Source organism: Diplotaxodon limnothrissa, linkage group LG23 (assembly GCF_057381915.1).
Source record: "Diplotaxodon limnothrissa isolate DT_005_m linkage group LG23, D_limnothrissa_male_GT1.1, whole genome shotgun sequence".
Taxonomy (NCBI): Eukaryota; Metazoa; Chordata; class Actinopteri; order Cichliformes; family Cichlidae; genus Diplotaxodon; species Diplotaxodon limnothrissa.
In genome coordinates this window covers 8,124,192-8,137,726 of record NC_140617.1, presented here as the reverse complement: position 1 = coordinate 8,137,726, position 13,535 = coordinate 8,124,192, and the positions used below count along the sequence as shown (strand labels likewise).

Here is a 13,535-nt window from a genome sequence, read left to right as displayed (position 1 = left end):
TAATTACACATCCAGCAGCCACAAACATATATATATATATATGATGAAATCCTGAGTTATCTGTGTAGGTTCATGTTATGGTAGACTAAAACACTTGAATTGAAGGCAAATGAACTTCTCTTTTTAGGTTCTTTAAGATGTTTCACCTCTAATCTTCCAAAAGCTCTTTTGAACCATGCGTCTGTGATGTGGGTGTTTGGTCTCTCCCATGTATAGGTTATAGGCTCTCCCATGAACAAACAAACAACTCAAGCACTCCACCAACACAAGGTGCAACACAGGAGATCCAGCTCACCAGGACAACACTTAAAGGAGTTTTAAAAAAAAAATATATCCACAGTTTGGACAAAGAAGACAGCTGCTTTATGAGAGGAGAAGGGTTCATTTATATCCATCGTTAGAGGTGGACTACGATACCAAGCATCAGCCATAAATCTTGAGATCCCTTTCCAGGTGTTTCAAATCCCAGTTACACCTTGATCATGTGACCTTAGTGACACATATAATGGCAGGATTAGTCAGCAACTTTCATGACCACCTCCAAGCTGTTAACCTTATTAGGAGTTAAATAGAAAGAAGTTTGGTTGCCTTTTAATCTAATATTCAAGACATTAATCTCAAACTGTTTTCTTGTTACCTGAAAGGATATTCACACAACTTAAATTGTTTTAGACAAGCTTTCTGGGCCAGTTCACGATCGGCACTGTCCTGTTGTGTCTTTTTTTGTCTAGTTATGCTTTAACTGCCTTGGTAGTTTGGTTGGTGAAAAATGAAGCTGTTGTCAATCAGATAGCATTGCACAGTGGATCAAATCTGATGGTACTTTTCTGTTTTCGTAATTCCATCAAATTTGACAAGATCCGCAACACCACTGGCTGCAATCCCAAACCATGACAGAGCCTCCACTGTGTTTTACAAATGGGTGTAGGCGCTCACTGTTATAGCTCTTTCTTGATCTCCTCGGTACAAATTGAGACAGACTTTCCAAATTTAGATCAATCACTCCATAAAACATCATGCCACTGACTTTCAGTGCACTTCTTGTGTAGCTTAGCACACCACAGCCTTTCCCTATTTCCCTTTCGCAAGACTGACTTCTTCCCCTGCACACCATCCTGAGATATATCAAGTTTTCAGGTAATAGCTCAGTGGTAATCTCCCTGTGGGTGCAAAAATATTAATTCATGGCTGTTATTTTCACGAAATAAACACGTATGTTTTTGTGACAGGCTTCTAGTAACAAAGTGCCCAAAGATTTAAATGAAACTAAGTTCTTAGTTTTTTGTTATGTGTCGACACAAAACTGGTCCATCACTTGTGTTCAGGCCATTTCTTATGCTTGCATAATTCATGGTTCAGTACTAAGTGGCTTAACAAACAAACAAACAAACAAACAAAAAACCCAAATCTTCTTATGGTCATTTATAAGGATTGGGCTGAAAATGAGTGACAAAAAAAATCAAGTCTAAAATGAACGCTAAAAATCAAAATGAAAAAGGTGTGCAAACTGACAGTGAACTGTAAAAAAAAACTGTAATTGAGTTATATTATTGAAGTGCACTATTATTTATCATTATCAATCCAAATTAAAAAGTCAGTTTAAGTCCAATTAAGACTGTTGTATAAAATGTCATAAAAAAGCTATATGAACAAAAAATGTTAGAATTTTGTCAAATTTTTGTCTGACAAAAACCAACCATGTGTTAATATTTTTTTTAATCTTGTATGTATGAGTTGTTTTATAAAATCCTAACAAGATAATAACTCATCACATACACAGTATTATATCTGCCAATTTAATAGACTCAAAAGACGCCGAGTTAACACTCAGAAAAGTGAGCAAACCAGTAAGTATTTACATGTTAGGAACTAGGACCAGTGAATTTTTACTATAAAAAGACATTATTTAAATCTATCTGTTATGAAGTATTACTTAACTTTACATAAAAAACATCTGATCAACAATTTTGTTGTTGTTTTGTGTGTGTAGGAATATGTTTGTTTTTTTTGTTCCCAGGTCCATCAGGAGGTCAAACCAGCCCATAGGAACTATACATATAACACAAACACAGCCTTTCACATACAAATTGGGATTTAATCCACTGTTTATATAAACTACAAACTATGAATATGATTGAATGGATTTGCACAGGCAATAAACACATCCTACTTTTTGTTTTTCATTAGGCTTTTATTCATACAGTGACGGTGCTCAAACATAATATTTCTTTTTTTTCTATAAAATATATTAACTTTCAGTTCCTGAAAGCAAAACTAGATATAAATCATCAAGTTTCATTTGATAAGAAGCAACTCATTTTCAAGTGTCAACCAAGGCAATCAACTGTATCAGCGGTCAAAAATGCATTGCAGATTTAAGAAACCACATTCTAATAAAGACATTTGTATTCTTCTGCCTAGCGAAGCCACGACGCTCAAGCACTCAGCCGGCTGTCCACCGACACACACACGACAATGATCTCATGGGTTTTTCTAAAGTAGCAAATACTTTTAAAATACTGTAGCCACAAAAAGAGCTTCACGTGAGAGAAAAGCAAAGACAAGAAACTCAGGGTGAAGAGGGAGGAAAGTGACGAGAGGAAAGCGTTTGAACTGAAGCGAGTGAACAGTGTTTTATGATGTCCTGCTCTGATGTTAGGCCTTTTCCCTCCTCTTCGCTCTTTGACCTCGCTGGATGACAACTCTGGCTTGACAGCGGCAGGTGAAGTTCTCAGGTATCACAACAGCTCGCTTTCCCCAGGTGCTGAGTTGAAGCTGTCTGTACGGTGGAACAGGATCATTAAATAGATAATCAGTACCGTTCAGCTGAGAGCTACAGATACATTACCTAATTTTCCACTGTATTATAATTGTGTTTAATGCTTTATAGACAGTAATTATACTTCCACATTATGGTAACACACACATAGTAACTGATTACAGCTGGTCGCCCACCCACACACACAAACACACATAAATAAAAACAGAGAAACATGTACCAGACAAGTCCAGGGACTTATTTCTGTTTTGGGGTAGTCTAGGTTTTTTCACGGGGGGTTTGCGATTTGGGGGCTTCTCAACGTTATTAGGGCTTTCCCTGTCAGTGCCTGAGTTCAGCGAGGACAGAAGACACAAATTAACAGTTAGATAGAGACGCTTCACGCAAACAGAGATCAACAAAACGTGTTTCATTCACAAAAGTGTGCGTATAACATTCTAAGGTGAATAGCTGCAGCTCATAATGCGATTATACCTGCATCACAGGACATTGCTTTTCTGTTCCTCTGTGGCTTCACTGGTGCTTGAGGCCTGAGTCCTTCGTCGCCTGAACAACATGTGATTGACACACAACAGGAGGTATCTTTAAATTTTGTTTTGGACGGACAAGGGACAGAATAACTCTGCCGTGATGTTATTGTTCCTGCCATTTTCATGTTTTTTAAATGAGACATTTAATATTGTTACATTTGTTTTAAAAGAACACTCGATCACGTGAACTAATACACAGAAAAGGGTATGCATATGAATGCAGAAAAGCAAACAGGCTCTGTGGTCACTTCTCATGTCAACACGAAACAAAAAATAACTGAATCTTTTTCTGCTGTTAAAGCAGGACCAGTAAAACAGTCAATTTGGCTAAGCAGGCAAGTATTAACTAAGTGGACCTAAGGTGGGGGACTGCTTTTGGCGTAATCAAATACGCCAAGGGAGTTTATCGCAGAGGCTTTCGTCTTATTATTCTAAAGGCTAGACTCTGCTTCTGCTGCTACACTGGAGACTGAAATTACCAGCATCATTTCAGCCAGAGTTTTATAGTCGGGGGAACAATTCTCCAGGGGAAAGGATCAGAAATCACCCAAAGTCCCTGAATGTGGGACTTTCTGATCCTGCAAACACACTTCACCAAGAGGAAATCGTGCAATGTGTCTGCACATAGGAGTAGCTGCAAATGTGACCCTGTAGTGGCCACACAGTTACTTTGATGCCTTGATAGAGGATTCTACAAAGGATAATTTATATAAAGAAAACAGACAAGATTACAGCATTTAATGTTAGGTTAGAGCCACCATCAGTGTTCTAATCAATTCAAATCTATCAAATTTTACATTCCTGTTAAAAAGTTCAATCAGTAACATTTTTGTCAATTAAAATATTCAGTTAAAGGAGATCTGCACACAACCTAGTTATATCTCTTTTTCTTCTTCATTTCCTTTGTGGTCCTTGACAAACCTTTGCAGTCCTATGGCTCTGCTTATAAGGTGACAAATTCTAGGAAAAGCTCGGGCCACTGGACCCAGAAGTCGAATACTTTGTTGGCATGATTTGAGCCCACTTGTCCCCTTAGAGCGAAAAATCGTCGACAATCAATGCAAAGTTGTTCTGATTAATGAATTTTATCCTGCAATGAAACATTTCTGCCCTGATGGGAGTTTTCTCTTCCATGATGACAATGTATTCATCTACAGAGCACAAGGGCTCTCTGATGGTTTGTTGATTATGATATCAATCATGGACCACCATCAAGCAACAACCCTCACCAAATGAAGTAAAATCTTTGAAAGATTTTGTTTCATGCCTTCTGCAGAGTTCTGAAGACTTCACGATCAATGCCAAGAATTCTACCCTGAAACACATCACTCACTGACTGGATTGTGGCTTAAAGCAGGTCATTGCGGTGGCAAGTCTAAATGCTGTTAATTCGCTAAATCAGCAGGCTAGTGGTTGTTGCTTCAGAAAAGTAGAAATAAATTGTTTGAGTACATTAAAAAAGCATGTCTGCTAATTGTTTTCAGCCCAGGTACCTTGGCTTGCAGCTCTGTCTGGCAACCCATGTATTGGCTTATCAACAGGAGGTGGGACGGGAGGAGGAGGTAAGTTCCTTTCATTGGCTGATTCTTTTGGAAAAGTCACAAACGAGGAGGTCTTTGGCTAGGCATGAGTACAGCACATGTGAACGAACACAGAGACAACATCATCAATGAACACATTTGGTTTAAATATACACTAAAAACAACTGAGCAAACAGAACAAACCGACTTGTGTGTGGCTTTAAATTTCATACCTTTTCAGGAATCGGGGGAGGGTGACCTTCAGAATCTCGTCTCTTTTCCTTCTCTTTCTTCTCCATATTTCCAGGGTCCTTCTCTATATCTTCCTCCTCCTCTGTAGCTATAGATAAAAGAGAAGTGAGTGGCATGTAGACTTGCGGCAAAGACTGCGGCAAAAACTCTTTGCAAGCTAAAACAAGCTTTTTGACCTGCAGCAAATGAACACGGTTGACCTGTGTATTACCTGGCAGAGCGTCTGAGCTCTCAAGTCGATGCCTCTGCCTCAGCTTGGACAGATTGGGTTTGCTGCTTTGTGGCGGGGGGTCAGGTTTTGATGTCGCTCGACTGACAGAAAAGCCACCTCCTCCTCCACCTCCGCTCATCTTCCAGCCTTCTGAGAAAACTCCACCTGCATCAGGACACGCATGTCTGTCTCCCTGCGTGTCCTGCGGATGCCACTCTATGGCTGAAGCCTCTATGCTTTTCAGAGGATCTGTTTCATGTTTTGGAGACGGCGTCCTGTCCGATGGGTATGGAGGGAGTGGCCTTTGAGCTAGTTGAAGTGCTTGGACCTGTCTGTCTGTCTTTCTTCCCTGATGTCTGCTCTCATTCCACTGATTGTCCACTTGCATGTCTGCTGGCTTGTTCTCCGACCATGACCTTTCTATCTGTCTGCCGCCCATCCACTGTCTTTCAATTTTTCTGTCAATCTGCCTCTGAGTGTGTCTGTCTACAGTCCACTGTCTGTCCATGTGCCTGTCTGGATGCCTGCTCTCAGTCCAGTACCTGTCTGTTTGTCTGTCGGTCGTTCTCGCATCTCTGTCTTGCAGCCTGTCGTCAAACCACTGTCTGTCTACATCGCCATGCCTTGCTGCTATCATCCACTGCTTGTCTGCTTGCAGCACCTCTGCCGTCCTCTGTTTGTCGTCCGCCCAGTACTTGTCTGTATCCTCCGGCTGTTCAAACACAGCATCCACTTCAGATTTCTGTCAAAACAAAACAAGAAGAGGTTACGGACGCGTTACAAACTTTCAGTTAATAACAATAGTGGATTACACTGGCCCTACCTCTCTTGGAGAATAAAATGGGTGTTTGCTTCCACCCACACATGTGTGAGGGATGCCTGGCACTGGTGGTGGACTCAGAACGATAGTACTTTTCCCTTGGAGGTCATTCATTTTCCCATCAGCCGCCTCGCTGGGAGATCCAGCTCTGGCAGTAGACCTTGGAGGCTGGAGGAGAGTGTATACATTCTCCATTGCTGTCCTAAAAGTTGGAAGACGAAAAAATGTCCACAATTTCTCCTAATTTATCCCACATATTCAAAATACACAAAAATGTAACAAATTTTTAGAACAGGGCGTTTAGAAAGTATCAATTTTCTGGCGAAAATCAGATATAATACCATTGTAATCTGTATTTGACATGCAGCGTGTTCATTTCTAATCACTCGGCTGACTGTTGGATCCAGAATCGGAGACACCGGCTGCCATCTACATCTGTGTACACACTCTGGTATCAGCCTGCCTGCGCTTTGGCAGCTATCAGCCATTTCTTATATCAACAAAGAAATAAGGAAGATTAAGAGTGATATTTGTTGAACTATTCATAGGGTTCAGTGCTGTGGAGTGTCCTCACAAGAATCAAGATACTAAGCAAAAGATGTGAAGATGTAGCGTTGAATATGGAAAGATAAACTCCTAGTTGACGTTTTGTATTTCCATCTGTGAGTTCAAGGCCAAATCTTTCTTGAGAAGAATCCTCATGCATGTGTGTGCGTGCAAATACACTAACCCCGTGGGTGCTGTAGCAACAGTGTGACTCCCATCTCCATAAACCTCAGCTTCTGACTCGGGCCCCGGATGGGACAGAGTTTGGTTGCGGCTTTTACGGAAACCAAAGATGGCCAGCATGTTTCTCCTCTTCTTCCTCCTCAGAGAGTGCGCTTTGTGCAGCGACGAGAGCTGACTGCAAGAGGTGAGAGAGATCGATGAAACACACATGGTTCATTCCAGCACATTCATGTTTGGTGTCTACAGATGAGTCACCTCCATCAGCATATCACTGAATTCATCACAGCCATCCTGGCTGTCTCATCGGCTGCTGCGTTTTGTGTGTTGCTAAGCTACATCTCGTGGTATACAGTGATTTATCCAAAGTTCACTTTTTATATTACAAAAGTAATCATTTTAAAAGCACCGACTTCGCCTCACGAGCTTCCGCGTGGAAAGGAGCGACATGATTCTGATAAGCTCTGGATGCTGTTTATGAATTCAGCTTCACCAAAATGAAACCTGCATCTCCACATAATGATGGTTTTGCATTTGAGGCAATGCGTGGCCACTTTTGTGTTAACAAAATGGATAAAAATTAATTGAGAGTTGACTGTTAATTTTTAGCAGCCTCAGGAATTTGTTGTCACCTCAGAGAAGCGAGTAATGTTTCAGATTTATAAAGCTGGACAAGGGGACACACTAACAGAGCTGCAGTACACTTCAGGTGAAAGTATTGACATCTAGAGCATTTGAGCAGAGTGGGGACTAGGGAGAGAGACCTGTGCCTGCTCCCCAGATACAATCGGGAAGATAAAAGGAGTGTCTTCATTGCTTCATTGCTATCAAAGATCCAATTAACAGCTGAACCAGGAAACATAAGGGAACAATAACGTGGAGTGGAAAGACTAAAGTTTTGATCTATGCACTGCATTTGTATGAGTTTGTGTATCTATTTTGATCATTTGTGTGGAAATATAAAGTTTAGTGACCTGTGACAGCCTCAGGCAGCAACTTTACGCTGAACACTGATAGCTGGCATGCTGTGGTGCGGTGGATTTTATGTCCCCGAGAGCCGTCTTGGAAAAAAGTCACTATAAGTTATTAACTTTACTCTATGATTTTTGATGCAAGCGTGACTGCGCACCATTTAAATAGGAGAGGACGAGGATCAAATACATGTGAAATTGTAGAACACCTACTGCAAAAATGCATTCTTGTTCTTAGTAACTGTGAAAAAGAGGTGAAAACATGTGGACTAAAAGGACTGGAATAAAGTTATGCAGAGATATTTTCAGTATTTGTTGCAGTATCTGATATGAGATGCAATGTAGAAGCTGAACTGCATGCTCTGTGTCTTTCTCTTTATTTTTGTAACACTGCAGCAACTGATTACACATTGAACAAAACCACCAAACCAGATCTGACGTTAGGTCACAAAGTACCTCCTGGAGATCTCTGTGAGGTACCTTAACGACTACTTTGATCATCAACATGCAACCACCAACTGACCGATCATCTTACTACCAAATCACAAACTCTAAACAGTCCAGCTCCACTAATCATCACAAAGTTAATGATTTAATTAAGAAGAGATGAGGGTTGCCGGAATTTGCTCGATCTGCCTCTGAATGTTCGAGCAGACAGCGGGACATAAGGAGCGAGCCAAACCTCGCCGTGAGATTGCATCAAAGACAGACAACACACTGGCCACAGAAACAGTCTTGTTGGTTTATGAAAATCATGAAGCATAAGCCAATTAAAATAACAGCTCAGTAAAGGTGTGAACACACACGCTGTCAGAACTCAGCAGGGTTCACAACAAAGGAGGAAGAATCATTGATCTTATGTCTTGAAATGCAGGGGTTTCTTCTGAAGCCAGGTCAGTTAAACTGCAGACATTTTGACTGAAGGATTAGTGAACTAAGATTGCAGAAATGTATCTTGGTTAACAAACTAACATAATGAAATGTTTAAAATTATCACATTTACTAATTAGGAATAATAATCAAAAACATAGCCTGCAAAAAAAAAAAAAAAGAAAAGAAAAAAGAAAAAGAGATAAAGTAACAGAGATGCAGAAACCCCTCCTGAGTAAGTAGAAAACCTTTCAACCCTTTGAAGGTATCTGTTTTAAAAATTCTTTTTATTCTGATGTTTAAATATATAATCAAGTCGGAGAAACACACTCAACACAGTGCATCAAAAAATGTAACCACATACAAAGGCAGCTTTTCAAAAGGCATAATTAAGAATAAAATACCATTTCCAAAAGGCTTTCACAGTATGACTACTGTTGTTTATAAGGAAAATAACCAGCTAACATTACCGAACAAATACTAAACCTATTTATCTTGAGATATTACAAGTGGTGCCCGAGATTGTTTTCAACGAATTAAAGGGAACCCACTATGCTCATTTCCTCTATATATTTATTCTTGGACATTACTAAAATAGTTTTGCATGATTTTGAAACTATGTCTTTCATCTTATAACAGGCCTTGGTGCACCCCTCAGCTCATCCTCTGAAACAAGCTTTTTGAGCTTTCTTCATCCTTCCCTTAAGGAAACTTTCTTCTGATTGGTTGTCCCTTATAAAAAAGCCCATCTAAACAGTGGGTGGTAGGAGATGTATGCCTGGGATTACCATATTTAGGATATCCCTTCTCTCTGCCATACAGAGCCAAGAGTAGAAAAACGCTGTTAGAGTAGTTTGAAGCCTGAGCCTTTTGCTTATAGGGATTAGTTGTACTTATACATACACTGACCTCATTATTTTAAGCTTTGGCCATGATTACCAGGAGCACCATATACACAGACAGAAAAGAAGGAAACACAAAATAGGATCACTTTCAAGTCATTATCTATGTGTTTAACTAAAATGAATTGAAATGAAATGAATCGACAGCTCAGCATCTTAGCAAGATAAGCAGTTTGATTTTAGCTACAAATATCTATTTTATTCTACAAAAGACACATTTTTCAGAGTGCCTGGCTTTCAGTGCAATACAATAATTTGTCTATTCATTTTGTGTCTTTTGTTATCTTCTTTTCTTGGCTTGCCACTGAGACAGTTCCCCTCTTTGTTACATAATCGGATGGAAATCATTATATCGATTGATGAAAAATTCTCTTGGAGTTACTTATTTTGTAATTCCCCTAATGCAATCCATGGATGTGTATTGCACACATACATTTTAAATTGCTTCAACCCATGTACCCATTTTCCTTTTACCAAGTTATCATAACTATTTACACAAACTGAACAGAGCATTAGCTGAGCTCAGGTAAATTCAGCCTGGAGTATCGGCTGATGGTTCAGCTGATCCTCATCTTTGTAAATATCCAGTTTGCAAATCACAAAAAGACACTGTCTTTAAAGAGTTTTTTCTTGCACATTCTTACTGCACACCTGCAAGCCACCTTGCAACCCACCACAGTTCCTTCTTTGCATTCTGTGTCTGCCTTAATGCATATGATGCCCTTTGTCATTCATGCCTACTCTGTTCTCTGCTAAGGTCTTGCTGCTGCTCACCAGTATGCAAGTGAAAGCTAGCTATTTTTTCCCTGCCTTATGCTTTCCAAATATGTGGACAGAAGGGTGGGGATTTGTCCTGACAACACAGAGTGATGACTGCAAATAAATCCCACAAAACCAAAACCAAAAATTTATTCACAACCTCATGTATTCAAATTATAAAGAAGCCCAAAAGCAGTAAACATGTCTTCTTGTATTCACGGTAAACCAACCAACTCTTGGACAGCTTATTAAACACCTGCATAACTATGCAACAATAATCTAAGGGTGACAATAAGTTCACTGTGATGGATTACCCTACTCCAGCAGTCGTGAAGTCTGCTGATTTTCACAGTGCAGCAAAATAACGGAAAATTATGACTGGTGGGAAAAGTAGGAGTTCTTTGGGAAACAACAGTAATTTTAAGTAAATGTGAGATGCAGGTTTGAAATGCAATATTCAGGGAATGTTTTGTAAGGTCAGGAGAGAATTACAGCTGACAGGTTGCTAACAGAGTGTAAGTATTGTCAAAGTGCAAATATAAAACAAACTCTTACCTATCAGGGAGCACTCTTTTCGTGTAGAAATCAGGGAGTCCATCATCCAGAGGGCTTATCCCACCATTTTCACTGCAGTGCTGTGCACACACAGACACAAACACACACTTAAAATCTTTTTAGAGAGGTCAGTTTAGTGGGTTTCATTTGTGAATGTTATGTATTTGCAATAAAACAAATGGATTACAATGCCTTTACTGAGATGACATAATCCAGTTGCAGGCACCCAATTTGAATAGATTACTTCTGCAAAGATAGCAGTCATCGCCAGCAGGCACATATTTTGGGAAATGGGAGAATTATGCATAGATATATAGATAAATGGTTGGAGATTTGCGTAAAGGTGATGTATACTGAATTATTGGGTGCAGCTGCAGATTATTTAACATTTTAATATGTGTCAAACAGTGCCAAGATCAGGCAAGCTTTACTCTCTCAGACGGGATGTGCCCTCCCTTGTGTCTCCGCGGAGGCCTTGGACGAACTCGCGTTACGTGATGAAGGGGCAGACCCTGCGTAGGCAGCTCTGACAGACCCTCCCAGGATGCCGAACGGGATAGCGGTGACGAGTATGATGGCACGGAAGGGGGTGGAGAGGAGCTGGAGTCATCACACAGGCCTGATGGCAGCGAGGAGCAACAAAGGGATAGAGAGGATGTGAGGACAAGAAACTGAGAAGGAACTGTCAAAGAGTGGGGAGATTACAGGGAGTCATCATTTCTGCTTCAAAGTCATCAAATTCAAAACAATCAGTAACTGCTCTGACATATAGTGACTCAGACTTGGCTCAGGCTAGATTATAACAGCCATTAACAGACTTCTGAGAAGAAGAGATGGAAAAGAGGGGAAAACCGACTACAGAAAACGCTAATGGAGCTTCGGGAGAGACAAGGAAGGGGTCAGAGCTGACTGAAGAGAGAGGATAATAGGCTATACAGCAGTACTCACTCAGCCTGGTGGAGACAGGTCGTATTCGTCTTGTTCTAGAGCTGTGCTTCTTAATGGCTATTGTGTCCTGGGAGAAAAAAAGAAAAAGTAAAAGTTGCTGAGATGCTGAGGGAAGGAATTAGAACGAGACACGCATGCAAACAGGCAAACAGGTCAACGGAAATATTGTACAAGACGACCTTTAGGGCAATCACCGCTTTTGCCAATGAAGACTTGTCAAGTCAAGGTGCAAATTTTAGACATATTGATCATGATGCTGTTTAAAATCCAGCAAAAGCTTATGGATTTCACATGTAGAAAGAGCAAAAATGTTCCCAGTGAAGCCTTTCTCTAGTTGAGTGGCCTTATATGTATAATGTAGGCCCAATGAAAAAAGACTGACTTTATTGTGTGTAGAGAAAATGTGGCAACCACAAATCAGCAGAAGTGCTGTTGTGCATACGTCACATAACTGCGGAGTTGGTGTATGGAGCCATGAGGCATGTTAGAGTAAGCTGACAAAAACCAGAGGTCTCCCTGCTACAGTTAGGAGAGACAGATTTGAAAAGGTAAGAAAAACAGACTGAGGAAACCCAAAGTTTTAAGTTAAAGATCCAATTGAAAATAAATTACTGCAGAGAGATTTTCAGAAGAAACAAAACAGCTGGCTAAGTGTTTCTGGCCTTGATAGAGGTGCTGCTCTAGGGATGACACTGCCAGTCTCATCAATTTGGTCCAGACTGAAATAGAAAGTAGCACAATAAGGGGGTGAAAATTTCAGCCAACTCAAACATTTGGTTTATATATCTGCAATATAACTGTACCATCATTTAGACACCAGCTTCACAAGACTGCTAATATTATCAATAGCCCATCAAGGTAAATGAATCTTAGGTTATGAGTGCAAAATTAGACGTAAATATAATTAATTACATTTTAAATATAACAGAAAGACCCAGGACGGATCCTTGAGGATCTCCACAGGTAATGTTAGCAATTACTGTTACTGTCACCAAAATCAGGCACAAGAGCAGACAATGCAAAGACTGTTTACTTCCCTCAAGAATATTGACCCGGACTGTGATTGCGTAAAATATTTGAAATGAAGCTTGATCAAATGCATTTCATTAAAAAGCTGAGACACCAAAGTACTGAAGCCTACAATGTCCATGATGTATTAGTTGAGACAGCAAGGTATTGGTTTCATTTTTGCAATACAACAATCTTCACTAGCTGTATTACTCAATGAAATAGCAATGTTTCAAATTCCTTGCAGGTAATGATTGAGCAGACTGTGATGTATAAAGTCCCATACTTAAAGTAGATTCTTGAGATAATGTCAGGGGGACGGTTTTACTCCTGCAGTTTTACCAGCTGTGTTGTAGATACTGAGCTATTGATTTAGTGCGTCAGCAGAAATTTCCTTTTTCTTCCTTTTTTCAGGTTTATTCGGCCTCCTGGCATTTCAGCCATATTGGTAACATTCAGATAATATTTGGTTTCAGGTTTAGTTTTCTCATTTGGAGAGATGATAAGAAGAATTCTGCAACTAATAGACAGACAAAAGCTCTAATTTACTGTTAATGAGCAAATGTAGATACAGCACACAGCGGAGAACTCATTTTAAAACTGGGAAAGGGAAGGAGGTGTAGCTGCTCCATAAGAAGATAAGAATATTTTAATAACTTCAGAATTTTGTGCATCAACATCATG

General features: G+C 40.0%; 1 protein-coding gene across 3 annotated transcripts in view; it reads right to left on the bottom strand.

Moving 5' to 3' along the window:
- Window positions 1-2,738: 2,738 nt before the first annotated feature.
- Window positions 2,739-13,535, bottom strand: part of LOC146607487 (capping protein, Arp2/3 and myosin-I linker protein 3-like) — a 34,460-nt gene continuing 23,663 nt past the window's right edge. For 2 of the 3 annotated variants that reach the window (XM_085347397.1, XM_085347399.1), the window contains exons 30-40: window positions 11,844-11,910; window positions 11,327-11,514; window positions 10,896-10,975; window positions 6,843-7,016; window positions 6,116-6,314; window positions 5,293-6,034; window positions 5,063-5,163; window positions 4,803-4,929; window positions 3,254-3,325; window positions 3,000-3,107; window positions 2,739-2,779 (exon numbers count right to left, since the gene is read on the bottom strand). In XM_085347397.1, coding sequence (XP_085203523.1) covers window positions 2,739-2,779; window positions 3,000-3,107; window positions 3,254-3,325; window positions 4,803-4,929; window positions 5,063-5,163; window positions 5,293-6,034; window positions 6,116-6,314; window positions 6,843-7,016; window positions 10,896-10,975; window positions 11,327-11,514; window positions 11,844-11,910 — 1,899 coding nt within the window. Of the gene's footprint in view, window positions 2,780-2,999; window positions 3,108-3,253; window positions 3,326-4,802; window positions 4,930-5,062; window positions 5,170-5,292; window positions 6,035-6,115; window positions 6,315-6,842; window positions 7,017-10,895; window positions 10,976-11,326; window positions 11,515-11,843; window positions 11,911-13,535 lie in introns of all 3 variants that reach the window. The other variant, XM_085347398.1, reaches the window with a different exon arrangement.